The following is a 16,303-nucleotide window of genomic DNA, read 5'->3' as shown; positions in this document are numbered from 1 at the left end:
TCTTTGCTGACTGCGCCATATGCCCGCTTGAGGACGGCAACAGACGCCGAGGCGCAGAGAACCAGTCGGTACCAGTAAGGTACAACGCGTCCCGTACCTCTTACTCATCCTGATCCCGGAGGGCTCATAAAAGTCACACTGGCCTGATTCATTTTTAATAAAATACAGCCCAGCTGAGACTCAAAGGGAGAGAAACATCGTATTCATCTTGTAACTTTGCACCAGTGTTGGGCAAGACACTTGGGAAATGGAGTGAGCTAAGCTACAAGCTAGGCTACGTGAAATGAATTTCGAGATTTGTTTCTCAGACTGAGAACCAAGTGGGACTCAGTTGTCAGGCTTTTTCACCATTTCAGTTTTCCTAAAACGGGGCCGCTTGACGCACTTTGAAGTCGGGTGTAAGTCGCCACCCCCCCCCCCCCCCCTCCCCCCACGATGTGAGAACTTGAGCGCCTTCTTTCGTTTTCTTTTGTTAGACGATTCAGCGCACTAGAAGGATATCGAATAAATGCTAACATCACTTCATGGTGAGCCCAGGCACATGAGTTGACATTAGGAAAAAAATCTCACGGCTGGGTCTGTTTAGTTCAGGTGTCAAACTCAAGGCCCGCGGGCCAAGTCCGGCCCGCCACATCATTTTATGTGGCCCGCGAAAGCAAATCAGGTGCAACTTCCATGATTCTTGTGAAAATCTTCACCGTACTTTCAAGCACTTTTTGCTTACCAAACCCCTCTGTTACAGTAACTTCAACAATAGCTGAACAAACTATTATTCTTGAATTCTGATTTCAAAAGTAGTTCTCCATCAGTTCGTTGTGTCTATGTAATAATACGAGGAGGCGATGGAACATTTGGATGCTTTAATGGCCCTCTGAGAGACACCGTAACTCCAATGTGGCTCGCAATGAAAATGAGTTTGACACCCTTGGTTTAGTTGAAGACAAATTCTGTTGTATGACTGAGAACGGGTTAATTGTACCTTGTGCCATTTAGTGGAAGAGCATTTGAATTGCTCTCTCCTGTCACTATACGTCCCTGGCATACATAGATGAACAAAAGTACATTTTCCGTAGTAAATGAGACTATGCTCAATTATCCATGTACTGACTGTTATTTGATTGTTTTAGATTTATTTTATATTGACAAATTTGGGTTACATCACCACCGTAGGAGCTTCGGACCCTCTTTTGCGCTTGTTTTTGGTTATCCAAATGTAGCACGGCGATGGAGATTGAGGGATAGGACGGCGACATCATCCCGTGCCATCCCTCCACATATGTTGTTATAATCATCTAAGCCTTAGGCGAGCAAAATGTGTTACTGTTGTAACACAGCGTAGCGGCTAAAAATACACATGACACTCAAACGAGCGAGTGTGCTTCGGGCGACCGGAGGTGCGAGGGCATTCCGGTGTTACAAGGCCGAGTGTCGACTGATGGTTCGGTGTGATTTTCGCGACTTGAGGCTGTGAAAATAAAACTGCAAAGACAGAGCGGTGCCCCCCTGTGGTCGTCGGCACCGTTGGGCTAAGAGCCACGCGCAAACATGCAAAGATTTTTCACTGAAATTCAATGGTGACCAATGGCTTACAGCCAAGCATGTACAACGTACTCCAACAATTCTCACACTTAGTAATGCAAAAAATAAAGTTACGTAGCTTACATGTTTGGTTACTTCGTTTGGTTAAAATTTCATTTTTTCTTGTAATCGTCAGACGCAACACGGTTTTTGTGGCACATAGACTCGTCCTTTCCGTTATTGTAAAGTTACAACTTAAATATAGTACGGTTAACCCTGGCATAGTCGCGGTTTGGCCTTCGGGAAGTCGCATATTCACCAATTTCTTTGGCGAACTTTTGTTATTACCTGAAAATCACGTCTATTCACTATTTTTGTGCTCAAGCCAAAGCAATAAATGCAGTACTTTGACGCCATGTGGTGGAATCTCGGTGTGTGATTTATTTCAGTGTTAGTGTTTTTTAGTCTCGTTTGATCTGTCCTGTTTTGTTGCAGGTCACTGAATGCACCTCATGCATAGTCAAAAGTGAAACTGAAATATTATGTTTCTGCTTCTGTCCGGGCGCAGCTACTTCTAGCCCGTGTAGTTACCAATTATTATTGTGTATAAATGCCAAAAGGTGACTGCAATGACTTAATTCCATTTGTGTAAAGTGCTCATGCGCATATTATTTGTTGTCACGTCAGTTTTTGCTAACAGGTTATTTCGGCTAGTATGCTAGCTAATATTATTGATGAGCCGCGTGAAGGTAGGTTATTTGTGTTGAATAAAGTCATTTACTGTATGTAACATGGGTTCATGAATGTGTACATGTTAGGCGCATGGTGTCGGTACTTTATCATAATTTTCGTTAAAAGTCAATTATTTGCGCATTTTTGCTTTTCCCCGTAAGGCTCAATCAATATCCCCCGTGTGTGTATGTGGCGTATGGTCATATGTATTCTATTATTGTAAGCTACAACTAAATTCTAGTGAAATTTCGCTTTTTTTATTGTGATTCTCTAACGTTTTTCTTGCAAAATGTCATTCACGTAAGAATTACATTATTATAGTGAATTATCTGCGGATTTTTGCTTTTCGCGGCAGGGCTCAACTTTTTCTATTTTAAGTTTCATTTTTCCTGCAAAGTGTCTTTCACATACCAGTTACATTATTTGGTAGTATCATTTTTTTTAAACGGGCATTCAATGGCCATTAGGTGACACTCCCTCCGGTCATTAACGTAGGAAGACGTCAGCGCGCCTTTCCCAATTAGAGGCGCTCGTAGATGGACGCCAGGCTTTGTGGCACTGTGATACGCGCGCAGATACGGCCGTCAAAAATGCGGGAGACGGTCGGAGACACAAAGGGAGACAGGAAGTGAGATAAGACTGCAGAGATTCTCTCTGGCATCTCTACTTGGTCGGGATTCGTCAGCGATGCAGATACCTCAACCAAGCTGCTGACACACACACACACACACACACGCGCGCGCTCCTATTGTCTTTCACGTTTGTTTGTTTTTTATAGCCTCATTGCAGGGTTTCCACTTGCTTTCAAATCCACTCGCTCATGTGTCATCAAAAAGGTCTTTTTTTTTTCTTTTTTTTTTAATTAAACATCAATTTCACTGCATACACACGCCTATAACAATGCTGCGCTTGAGCCTTTCTGCAATTGGCGATTCACTCCAGTGCCCCAGCTGGCATTTGAAGTTCGTTCCTTTGCTGTTTGCCAACAGTGGACACACGCACGCACACACACACACACACACACAAACTCAATTATTTTCGGCGCTTGTCTGGCATTAACATAACAACTGAAAGAGCCGCCCATTAAAGAGCCATTTCATTTCCCCCCCCCGCACGGAAAGAGGTTGCTTATTATTTGCGAACAAGACGGCTTCATCAAGTGTGTGCGCACGTGCGTGTCGTGTTGCCCAAACCATATAGCATCCGGGCCCGTGTGTGCGCGCGTATGTGTGACTAAAAAAGGATGAAAGTAGCTGTGATCTTATCCCGCTTTAAGACAAACACATTGTTCCGCCCGCAGACATTGTCATGGAAACAAGGCGGTTTCCCTGGGTACCAGCGGGGACGAGGCCAAACCGGTGCTACGGAACGAAGCGGGCGGGGGGATAAACGCAGACAAAGGAAAGCCCAAAAAATACAAAATGGGACAAGAACTAAAAGATTTAATACAGCGCTAAATGCGCCACGCATCAGAAGAAGCAAACCTTGAAATGCACAAGGAGACTTCAAAGGATTTTCTTGTATTTCTCCGATGATTTATGCGCCCACTGCCTTTTTTATTCATTTGAGCCAGAATCAAGAGGCTACTGTTAACCTTCCACTCAATAGACCTTTTCGTCATGTTTGTTAACAAAAGGCACCCAGGGTACTTTTAGCTGGCAAAAAGTGAGTTAAGACTGCTGAGTTAAACTGAAAAGGACGATAAGTTTTGGGTTACACCACCAAATGTGGTGTATCTATGCAAAATGCATAGTTGTTTTTTTTTTTTATATATACTTAAAATAAAGATGGATTAATCCAGCAGAACTTTAGAATACACTTGTACTCGTAAACATACACTAATACTACAATACCAACACCACTTTCTTTACCTGTCTGACATATACAGTCTGGATAAGATCCGTGTGAAAATACAGAACTTTAAGGTAAACTCATTTTATAATGTTGTTAACACACAGATGTAATATGGCATCTGAACTCTTACTTGTTTATATCCACTGGACTCTACGTTCTTCTTCATCCTTTATTTGTGTACTCCTTTTACATAGGGCCCCCTAGTGCTCAGACGGGGACACCACGTGACTGAAATACCTTGTGTTACAGGCTGCGTTTAATTGACATATGTGGCAAGACTTGTCAGTCATGCCTTTTTTTTATTATTTTTTTTTTAATTTCATTTGGTCACCGTGAGGCACATTCAAGGAGCCGCCATTAAACAGTGACTCAATAAAGGGACTCTTGATAGCGGCCATTTTAATCAGCGCTACTCAGCGTTGCACTTCCATCAACTGCTGACAAACCGAGTCACCTCGGGCATGACAACAGAAAGTGGAAATTCGTCACATAATGCTCGCTTGCGGCCTTATGGCTGATGAAAAGCCATAACGCATTCAACGAGCATCAGTGGGTGATCGCTGTGCTTTTTGGGGGGAATGTTATGGCTTTTTTTTTTTTTTTAACCTGCGAAAATTAATTTGACGGCCACCCAAAAAGGTTCGTAATTGCGTATACATGTCACAAGATGGCGGCAAAGTAGTTTTCCCCTATGAGACAAAGCTATGGCCTGACTAAATGAAACTCCTCCCCTCACTTCAACATAATTTCTTGTTCCCAATATGCCACAAATCATCTTTCCCACTAAAATGAATGGAAATGCCATGAAACGAGGAAGTGTTTCGTTCCTCCTGTAAGCTGCAGTAATATTAGTCGTTTTACGTAGAGGATAAAGAATACGCATTTTGCTTTTTCTTTGACTTTGTTTTTGGTGGTACCAAGAAAAAAAAAATAACTATTCATCATTAGAGCGAGTGCGCCATCTTAAAATATCGGCAGGTCACATGACTAAAAGTTCAAGCCCTTTCAAAAATCTGAACATTCTTGATTTTTTTTTTTGTTTTTTGTTTTTTCTTGTTTTGCTCTGTAGCCGGCATATAAAAGCGTTCAGTATAAGGAAAGTGCAAAGAAGACGTCGGTGACAGCCAATCTGTCAGCGGCACGCAATATCTTCCCGCACGGCGCGGTGTGCTAGCCGACGTCCTTCTCGGCGAGCAGCTGCCAGTCAGCGGCTTCTGACAGCCTTGATTTTTATTTTTTTATTTTTTAACAGTTTAACTGCAACGCATATGTTTGCATACATTTGCATACATTTTCAAGCCTTTGCTCGTATATCTGTTTGCGCTAGTTAAGCACGTAGTTAATCCACCTGCCGGTTATTAAAGAAGGAACGCCTTCGACAGCGCGTGTGTGCGTGCGTGGGTGCGTGCGTGTGTTTTGCCGCTGATAGCAGAACTGCATCGTGGGCTAAAAAGAAGCGGCTGGGGGGGTGGGGGGGGATTGCAATGTGCTATCTCCAGAATGACAGGGGCGCCATGATTGAAGCTCGCCACGCTGGGATTTACTGGAGATGGAGCAGCGTTTTTTTTTTTTTTTTTCCCCTCCCTCGCTCCACCTCTCCATCCTCCCTTCCTTCTTCCTTCTCCATTTTGTTTGCCAACAAGCTTTCTCTCCCTTTTCCCCCTCCCACCCCCGCACAAACGCACACACCTCGCCGCCATCAGGTGCGGCGTCACGTGCGCTCCCCTGATGTGCCCCTCCGTCGGCCATTTTGATTCAGCGCAGCTGTCCGCGATCATGTGCGCTTCACTCAATCACCCTCTCTCTCTCCGTCCGCCTTGTTCTCTCGCCACCCCAAAAAAACACTGTAACGCCCGGTTGCCGTGGAAACGTGGAGACATTAGAGTAAGACAAAGAAGTAGCTGAGTTAGTCACCTCGACATTTCCGGTATGGATTGTCAAACGGGTTGCGAATTTCTGGCATGGCAAGATGGGAGATGGGAGTTTTGGGAGTACAGAACCGTAATCCCTCGTTTAGCGTTACGTTCCAGACCACCCTCGCAATAGACGCAATCCGTGACCAAATATTCACTGTATTATTTGTATACGTATATTTTCAAGCTTTGTGTATATGATGCCAAAATAGTGAAGCGCCGGTATTGGTTGGGGTCGCCATCTTCACGCCTATCTGTGACTGAATGCGTGTGACTTTAAAAGGCAGGGCCTGGGCTGTCAAGGGAGGTCGGAATTATCCAATGAGCGTGTAGATCGTTAACCGTTAGCCGCTTTGCGTTGTGTTGCGTGAATTAAAAATACACCCTCAGCTGTGTCTGTCCTTGACTACGGTGGCGGTATTACAATTCTGACTAGCGGTGGTAGGCTATGTTAAATTAGCTAAGTATGTTTACTCTATCTTAGACATGTAGTTGTGTAGCGTGAGCCAGTTGTACCTTAGCTTCTTGTAATACGTGTGAAATGATCCCAAACTTTGGACATTCTTCTTTTACACACTCTTTCCTTTCGGGCTCGTGCTTATTGCTTTGCAGTAACAGTCCGTGTTCAATATTTGATGTTTAGACTTCATCCGCGTTTACACGTATCGTATCATATTTCTGTAAATATATGATATATATACGTGTACTTAACTTTCGTCCGGAGACAGCTGCCATCATCAAAACAACATTTTGGCAAGTTCGGTGTCAAACAATCATGTCATCAAACCGTACTCACGCTCGTTAGCGTCGCATACAAGTCAGCTATGCGTTGTTCCAGGTTTGGTCACGTGACATTTCGCCTATATCGGATGGAGGATCATTTAAGTTCTCACATTCAAGCGTAAATATAAACATGTTGTTTTGTCATAAGCAGATATCCATACAAAATAGAGCTGCTTGCTCCCTGCAAGTGTTTTCATTTTACATTTGTGTGTTTGGCTGTTTGTCCCGTTTAATACACAAACTGCAGCTCATCCTTTCCCACATGCAAAGGCATTACAGTAAGTAACTGTACTCAAAAAAAACATTTTTTTTTTTTAAACCTGAGAAAAAGCAGTTGCGCAAACGATAGTCTGGTGGAAAACGCGATATGGTTGGATTCACTCCGCGACTCATCTTCTCTTTAATTCACTTTTAGTACAGCTGTCCATGATAATGTGCGCTTCACTCAATTACCTTCTCTTTGTCTCTCTCTCGCGCCCTGGGAAAAACAAACAAAAAAAAAAAAATGTAACACCCTGTTGCCGTGGAAACGGGGAGAAATTAGCAGGAGCAAAAGATGTACGAGATAGAAAGCGACAAAGTATTTACCTTGCTAATTTCCAGTATGCCTGTTTATGGTTTGTTTTACTTCGCTGCGCATCTTCTCTTTGTTTCTAAATACACTAGACATGTTTGAAGATGATTGCTGAAAACGTGCAAAGACTAACAACTCAATTGTGGAGATAAAGCGTTCAACTGTCATTTCAGTTTTCTTGATTTTTTATTTTTTATTTTTTTTGGGGGGGGGGGGGGGGCGGGGGACGCCATGGGACGCGTTTTGGAGTCTGACATGAGTCGTCGCTGTCCCGCTACATAAAAACTTGTAACAAGGGTTCAAGATTGTGTACATTGTACGGAACACTCCTATACTCAAATTTGGTCAATTTCATAGTTTTCTCAAATCTATACTATTGGCCGGTCCCCACAAGTAGTAAGTAGTAGTTTTACAAATTCTTGACGAATCTAAAGTGTTGAAATTGGCTCGCTCTCTTTGACGATGTAATGGATAATGTATTTTGTTTATTTGTTTGTTTCCACCTGATGGCAGCGACATGCTAGCAAGCATAGTGTTGGTGCTTTATGATCCTCTCCATTTTGACTTCTTTGCTGCCATCTTGGGGCACCTATTTGCAATTACAAACCCCTCATGAGTAGTGTGTCAGTCAGTCGCAGATCGGGGAAATGTTTTGTTTTGTTTTTTTAAACTCTTCTGTCATTCCTCCTGAGAGCTAATAATGACTTACTTTACTCATCTGAGCTGATCCGCTTACAGCGAGCGCGTCAGGTGCGCCAGTCGTGCGTGTGTTTTGCGTGTGCATACACGTACGCCATTCCATATGCTGCATAGGCGCTCGGATGCGAGGAGTTGCAACAGGAAGAGGAAGTGTGAGCGTTTCGGGGTCAGCGAGCGCGGGGGATGTTTTACGTGCGCTCCCGTCCGTGTGCGTAAATTAGCGGGAGAGGCGCGCTACACACGCAAACCTAACGACACCTGTGTAAATTACAGTCGGGATGCGACTCAGAAATGTATCTTTATTGGTGTGTGTGTCTCTCTCTTGGTGTGTGTGTGTGTCACTGTCAGGGAAGACTAACCCGCGCCGCTGGCTTGGTAATAACTTTTCTGACAACCACACCAATATTTACAGACACCCAAAAAACATGCTGGTCGGAATATAATGATTAAAACAAAATAACAATAGCTGTAATAATAATTCATCAATTCATGTTCCCCTAGACCAGGGGTGTGCAACCAGCGGTTCCAGAGCCGCACGTGGCTCTTTCATCCTTCTGCTGTGGCTCTCTGCGACTTTGGAAAATGGAGTATTTCATTTCACATGAAATTATTAAGTCGGTTTTTCCAGTTGTAAAAAAAAAAAACAAACAAAAAAAAAAACATTGGAAATAAACATGGAAACATTTCAAAAACAAATCTGTCAGGAACACATAAAAAGAATACAAAAATAAGTAAGTTGTCTTGCACACAAACACACACACACACGAAAGTTAATTAACAGCAGCACTTGGTAATCAGCAAGTGTGACTGGCAGGCGACGTGTTGCTTCTCCCCCATCCTTCCTCTTTTCCCTCATCTTCAGGCGAAAGGAAGCCAATTTGCCATAATTGCTGTTTGAATTGTGACATATTTTCAGTGGCGCCCCCCTCTCTGTCCTCCTCTTCATTATTCTGCCCGTTCTACTGACTGGAGTGCGGCCCCATTTCCATTCGAGCGCTCTTCTGCAGCTCAGCCGTGACAACCTATTACACTTCACTCGATTCATTAAGCGGCTCGCCCTCCTCTTACCCCGGCCCGACCCGTTCGCAAGATGGCGGCCGTGCCGCAGGCGCGGGAAAACATGTCGTCCTCGCTTGTGTATGCGACGCTGGCTATTGCGATGACTTTTCCACGCAGACGTGCGTGCGTGCGCGCGCGCACGAGTAGATAAGAGACCCGAGAGCTTAAGGATGATGGATTGCTAAACCTTGGGCTAATGTCCTTGGGGGTCACCAATGGCGCGCGAGGTAAGCCGCCATTGGTCGCCTCCTCGTGGCAGTGAATCCTAATTGGCCGTTAATGCTGCGTCCTTCGCCGTTCGCTGAGAGTCTCGCGAGACAATTTTAAATGATTACATTTAATCAATTCATTTTCCCTGTAGATCACAGGTGTCAAACTGGTGGCCCTATTTGGTTTTTTTTATATGAGTATTCAAATAATTATTGGGATTTTTTTTCCTCGTTAAATAAAAAAAAAAATTATAATAAGAACATTAAATTTGATTGTTTTTCTTCCATTTTAATTTTGAAAAGAGAGCTTTTGAAAAATGTTTTTTTTTAAATTGGGAGAGCTCGTTTTTAGATATTTACTTTATATCATGGGATTTTTTTTTATTGTTGTAAACTGTAAGACATTTAAAAGCAACTGGGAATTTAGAAAAAAAACACTTCATATATATATATGTACAATAAAAATCAAATATTTTATTTTAATTATATTTTCCATTTTATTTTAGACCGGTGTTCAAATCCCGACCCCGCCTGTGTGGAGTTTGCATGTTCTCCCCGTGCCTGCGTGGCTTTTCTCCTGGTAGTCCGGTTTCCTCCCACATCCCAAAACATGCGTGGTAGGTTGATTGAAGACTCTAAATTGCCCGTAGGTGTGAATGTGAGTGCGAATGGTTGTTTGTTTGTATGTGCCCTGCGATTGGCTGGCGACCGGTTCAGGGTGTACCCCGCCTCCCGCCCGAAGATAGCTGGGATGGGCTCCAGCACGCCCGCGACCCGCGTGAGGAGAAGCGGTAATGAAAATGGATTTCTTTTGTTCATATTTTATAAATAAAAAGAAAAACAGACAATGTCAAAGACTTTTCTTCAGTTTTTCTTAAAAATATATTTTATTTTAAATTGGATTTTTTCATTTTGATAAAAAGGAAATTTTTAAAAATGGTTTATTTAAATGAATTATTATTTTTTTTATATAAATAAAAGACAATATAAAAATGTCATTGGTATTTCTTTCCTCAAGCTTTTGTTAAAAAAGATGTTTTTTTAATTTACATTTTTTCTTACATTTTAACAGTACATCATATGTGTATACATATACATATATATCAAATCAAATATTATCATAATATAGAGTTATTTTTTTCCCCCAATTTTTATCCATTTTAAAATCTCAAAGAAAGACTTTGGCCGAGCGTCCTTTTTTGTCAAGCGCGAGCGCCGGACTTGCCGTCGCAGCTGTTCTCCGTGTGACGAGGTGGCGTGGCGGTCGTAACGACTTCATAAGGCGCCCGCGACTCATCTCGCGCACGCATCCCGTTCGGCATAAGCCGCAAACCCGCATGAGCGATCAAAGCTTGTTTACGCGCCGCGCCATGCTACAATTAGCGCCATAGCCGGAAGTCTGTTTTGTTTGTTTTATTCGTCAGTGAGGATTTTCTTGACAATAACAAACATTTGGATCATCTTAAAGAATATTTCCCCAGCTTTGTCTTCTCTGACTGGTTTGGATCAACACCCACCATTTTGTCATCTCGGAGCGTATCGCGTGGGGGGAAGGCGACGTGGCTCAGGAAATGTACTAATCACTATCATTATGTTGTCTTATTTAAAAAAAATAATAATAATAATAATTTGATTTTCTTACGCAGTACAAGTTAGCACCCTATGAGCAAGTCCCCCATCTTTTAACCCCCGCATGACGCAAACCACAAATCCAAAACAAAACTTGTATTCAGTGCAGCCCTACCTCTACCGATTAGTTACCCCATCGATTAATCCTTCCGATTCTATTCAATTTTTCTGTTTACGGTACAGTGGTACCTTGACTTATGAGGGCCCCATTTTTTATTTGGTTTTGATTCTCTTAGAAGATGTTTCACCTCTCATCCGAGCAGGCCTCATCAGTTTATGCTAATAGGCTAGGCAGGACGCCACCAGCCTCGAAACATCTTCTAAGAAAACCGGAAAGGTCCGTTTGCGATCGAGTCAATGCCCTGAGAATGAAATGACTCGGATGAATGAAAATATTGACAGGCACATAACTTTGTCTTAGGGAAGTCTCTTACATATATTGCGAAACAACATAGATAGGCTAATGATACTAGTGTTGATATCGTGGTAGCGATACTGATTACTGATATTTGAACACAAACGGTGCAGCAACACATACAGACAGAGCCTTAGGGCTGCGGCTGTCAAATATTTGTTGAGTTCCGTATTCTACTGATTCCCCCCTCGATTCATCAAGTAATCGGCTTTCAAATTAAATTTGCATTATTAAACACAATAACGTGCATGTGAGGTGCCGGTATTATTTTTGTCCATGTCGTCGTCTTCACATTCTACTGTAGTAATCTGTGACTTTGAGTGTGTATGGCTTTAAAAGGCGGGGCCTGGCCTGGTGAGCGACATGGGCGTCAGCGAATAAGCATGTTCAATGGCAGCTAGCTGCCTGTTGGGCGAATCGGCATGACCATCGGCAGCCTGTGTACGAATGTGGTTATTATGTGTTTGTATTTTTACCTTACTTTTTTGTAAAAATAGATTTTGGCTTGTATTCTTAACTTACAAATGTATTTTTGTTCCTCCTCTTGCCTTAATTTTTTGGATTTTTTTAAATATTTTTTTTGGGGGGGGGGGGCGGGGGGGGGGGATGTTCCAAAACAAAAACATTTAGCGATGAAATCGATTTATGGCCCAGCCCTATTCACGGGCATATATTGTATGACTGATATTGCTGCAGCTTCGATGTGACGGTCTTCTTTGTGTTTCATCATCAAATCTGGAGTTCAGACAAAAATCACTGGCTCATGTCATGAAAAAGAAAAAGAAACGTGACCGAGTATTTCTTCTCTTCTTCTTCCGACAGCACGCGATGACTACGTGGCCACCTTCAAGGGCTCCGAGTTCTTCTGTTACGACCTGTCGCCCAACCCCATCCAGTCGAGCAGCGACGAGATCACGCTGTCGTTCAAGACGCTGCAGCGCAACGGGCTGATGCTGCACACGGGCAAGTCGGCCGACTACGTCAACCTAGCGCTGAAGAACGGCGCCGTGTCGCTGGTCATCAACCTGGGCTCGGGCGCCTTCGAGGCCCTGGTGGAGCCCGTCAACGGCAAGTTCAACGACAACGCCTGGCACGACGTCAAGGTCACCCGCAACCTGAGACAGGTAAACGCACGGGCGGGCCGTTCCCGTACGTGGTTAGTAACGTGAGACCGGAGCGGTCGGACGGCGCTTGCCTCCGCCAAGGACTTTTGGGGCCCTCGCTCAATTGATTCTGAAGAATTTGGATAATTGTGTGGAATCGGTTGGTCATTAACAGTAGAATCAATTGTGAATAGAATGCCATGCTAAATACCGGTTTTAACTTAAGGAAATTAATCAATAAAATACATATATATAATTGTATATATATTTTTTATTATTATATTTTTAAGGATACTCCTATTGTATACATGTACAGCTCTAGAAAAATGTTGACCACGTCAAAATGATTAGTTTCTCATATTTTTGTGTAGCTTGAACATTTTTGTTTTCTTTAATACGCTACTAACAACAAAGCTCCCAAACTCCAGATACAAACAGAGCTGTATATTAAATTCTTTTTTTCCCCACTTGGGACGTTTTAAAAAAACGTTTTAATTAAATTCATGGAAAACACATTTTGCAATGTAATAATTAAATAAGTAATATTAGGTAAGTAATTAAGTAATATTTAAAAGTAATACAAATATTTCAAAATTTACAATCAATTAAAGTGACATAATTGTTAAATATTCGTTTAAACTTAGATTTTGTTTTCTTAGTCTTTAAAAAAATGTATACGTTTAAGATAATTTCCTTAAATTTTTTATAAAAACAGGTTTGAAAACCTTTTTAAAAAAATGTAAATACTTTTTAATTGAGATCTTTTCCCCCACTTTAAAAAAGTGTACAAATTTTAAATATTTACGTTTGTATTTAATAAGCGGTGTAGAAAATGGATGAATGAATTTGAAAAAATAATTGCAATTTTTTGGGGGGTTGTAAATTTTAAATGTAAAGAGAAGTTAAAACTTAAAAATTCTATTATTTTGAAATGGAACATTTAAAAATAGCTTAAAAAACAAGTAAATACTGTATATTGGGATTATAATTTGTCAAAAATCATTTTACTTCTGATGCTAAAATCCCCTCAGCTGGCACCGTGCAAAGGAAAAATACACCATTACACTCGAAAAAGATAAGATCACGAATTAACAACAACAACAACAAAAAGGTAGTCGTCAGAGCACACTTTGGCAAGCGCAAATTCTGCCATGTTTGGCTTCTCATCAATATTGAATAGGAACGTTGATGAAATAATCCCAAGCCGTCATCAGAAGAGAGAGTCATTTGTCGTGCATTTCCGCTGCGTATTTGACTTTGGAGCACGGCGGTGACTGCCGCCGGCGACTCGGAGGCCCAACGAGTGGACGCTAATGCTAATGTAGAAGCCCCGCTAAGTAGTCCGTGGTCCACGCCGCCATTGTTTTAGTTTGCAGCCGTCCAGCAGCTCTCATAGGTGAGTGCGTCTTCTCATCCGGCGAGTGAGTGAGTGGCTGCTACTACTACTACTACAACTAACGTGTGACTACTAACTTGTTACTAACCTGCTAGCGGAACTAACTAACACCATCCATGGAATGATTCATACTACTAACCTAACCTGTGCCCTTCTCCTAGCGAAACCACTCCTCACCAGAGGGCCTTCTTTCTCTAGCTTTTCCTCTTTTTCTTTTTTCTTTGTCCAATTCCTTCTGTTCACAGTTTTTTGTTTGCTTTCCTTTCTTCCCCCCTCTCCTACAAAGCACTCAGGCATTGGACACGCTATGGTAAACAAACTCCATTGTTCGGTAGATACCATTCTAATTGTTTCTTAGTTTGGCTTTTGCCCCCCGTGTCTTATTTCCTTTTTACAACAACAAAAAAGTAAGCAGTAAAAGGATAAGTACGGTTGGTAATAATTTTTTTTTTAAAGCTTAAAAAAGCCCCAATCTCTCCCTCACCCATCTCTCTCGCCACTCCTCTCTTGTTGCCATGTTTTTTTTCTTAATCCCCTTTTCTCTTCCCCTGTTTTGTCTCATGACTTCTGATTGGCTCATGGCTCACCTGCATGCCAGCATCGCACTTCCTCTGTTGCATGCCCAAAAAATGATTGCCTACCTTATTTATTATTTTTCAGGCCGAGCGCTAGGTGGCGTGGTGGCCCACTTGGAATCGTGTTTAGTTTTATTATTCTGACGAAATCATGGCCTTTTTTTTTTTTTTTTTTTTTTTTTTCATGAGTCCGTCAGTTTTATTTGCAAATGTATTTATCTTTGGCGTCCCCAACACGAACCCCCAAAACTCCTCTGAATTGGATGAATGTACTCCAAACAGAAAAAAAAAAAAACGTTTTTTTTTTTGCCTAGGCCATCTAATGTGGGCGGAGCATGGCATCAGCAAAGGTTTGAAAGAAAATTAGCCCCGACACAGTAGAAAATTGGGCGGACGTGTCTATCACGCCCGGACGCACGAAAAAGTCCCAAGAATCCATTCCCCAAATCGGACAGGAAGCCGGCCATTTTGGTTTTATGCAGCTGTTTAGCGGCCAATTCCCGGCCGGGCTCGTGCTGGGATGAATGCTTACAAGTAGCAAAGTGACAAGCGAGCGGGATCTTTGTGGAATTTTCTAAAAAAAAAAAAAAAAAACATGCAATGAGCACGTCAGATGTCTCTAAAATCCTTCATAACAAATACATTTTCAAAAAAACTAAACAATTGGATTGCTAAAGTACTTGAAATTTTCTACTGCCCACACTGCTCTTCTCACGAATAATGTTCCATTTGCGCTATTTAAGTTGAGTTTTTAGGGCATTTTGAGGCATTGGAATTTTGGCCGTACGAGCTTATTGGTGGATATTTTTAACTGAAACCATCATGCGGTTTTCAAAATTCTCAGCTTGAAGCGGCCATTGACGGACCTCATTTGGGGGAAATCTTGTCACGTTGTTATAATGCAAGTAATTTGCCCAAATGCTTTTCTGCCAATGACAACTAATGTGGAGAGAGCATGACGTCATAGTCTCTCACTCATTTGCCCCCTCCTCAATGTTAAAAAAAAAAAAAAAAAAAAAATCAAGCTCCTTCTACAGTTTCAGCAATCAACACAAAATTGGTTAGAAGTTATGCTCGCATTACAGGATGCTTGGAAAAACGTCCATGCTCGAAAATGAACTGGAAGTCAGTTATTTTGTTTTGAAGCAGCCATTTAGCAGCGAATTCTGGAGCTCGTACTTTGAAAAAAAAAAGGCTACTAGGGAATTCATACAAATGAGTCGCACTCGGAAGCAATAATCAGAACTAAATTGCGACGCTTTTTTTAGCCGATGCCATCAAATGCGGCCGTAGCATGGCTTCTTAGTCGCTCACTCATTAGCGACGCACTTGAAAGATCCCAAAGAAAATCAGCCCCCGATGCTAGTTTCACTAATCAACATTAGCTGAGGCGGTCATCACGATAGAACGCACACAAAAAGTCTAAGGAACCGCGACAGGCCATTCATTTTAGGGCGAAGCAGCCATTTTGGACGTATGCCAGGCTTTGTGGTTTTTCAAATCCTACTCGGGAATTCGCCCAAATCGGAAGAAGGTGTCCTAAACAGATGGGCCGAGAATGGCGTCAAAGTTTGACGATCATTTTGAGGATTGGCCATGAGAAAGGTGGCTGCTTCTAGCTTGAATCATTTTTGTTTCCGGTCTTCCGAGTTGCTGCTGCATGCTTCCCGTCATCCCATCATCCTCTTTGTGCATGTGGAATGAGCGACCACGCCGCATGTTTATATATCGCCTCGTGGAATGAGCCGTAACCCATCTAACAAGCGTGTATATGTGTGTATCAAAAAGTGTGTGTTCGTCGTCAGGGTGTCATCTGAGCTGGAAAAAAAAAACGAAAAAAACAA

General features: G+C 42.2%; 1 protein-coding gene across 14 annotated transcripts in view; it reads left to right on the top strand.

The window, feature by feature from the left end:
- The window catches only part of nrxn1a (neurexin 1a), an 87,125-nt gene that overhangs the window by 25,311 nt on the left and 45,511 nt on the right, over positions 1 to 16,303 (top strand). For 9 of the 14 annotated variants that reach the window (XM_061756963.1, XM_061756970.1, XM_061756967.1 and 6 more), the window contains 2 exons: positions 12,208 to 12,509; positions 14,171 to 14,194. In XM_061756963.1, coding sequence (XP_061612947.1) covers positions 12,208 to 12,509; positions 14,171 to 14,194 — 326 coding nt within the window. Of the gene's footprint in view, positions 1 to 60; positions 80 to 12,207; positions 12,510 to 14,170; positions 14,195 to 16,303 lie in introns of those variants that run through there. The other 5 variants (XM_061756971.1, XM_061756968.1, XM_061756966.1 and 2 more) reach the window with 2 other exon arrangements.

This window comes from Phyllopteryx taeniolatus, chromosome 19, assembly GCF_024500385.1.
Source record: "Phyllopteryx taeniolatus isolate TA_2022b chromosome 19, UOR_Ptae_1.2, whole genome shotgun sequence".
NCBI classification, from domain to species: Eukaryota; Metazoa; Chordata; class Actinopteri; order Syngnathiformes; family Syngnathidae; genus Phyllopteryx; species Phyllopteryx taeniolatus.
Note: the sequence above shows the minus strand (reverse complement) of the source record. Positions and strands in the feature narration are given on the sequence as shown.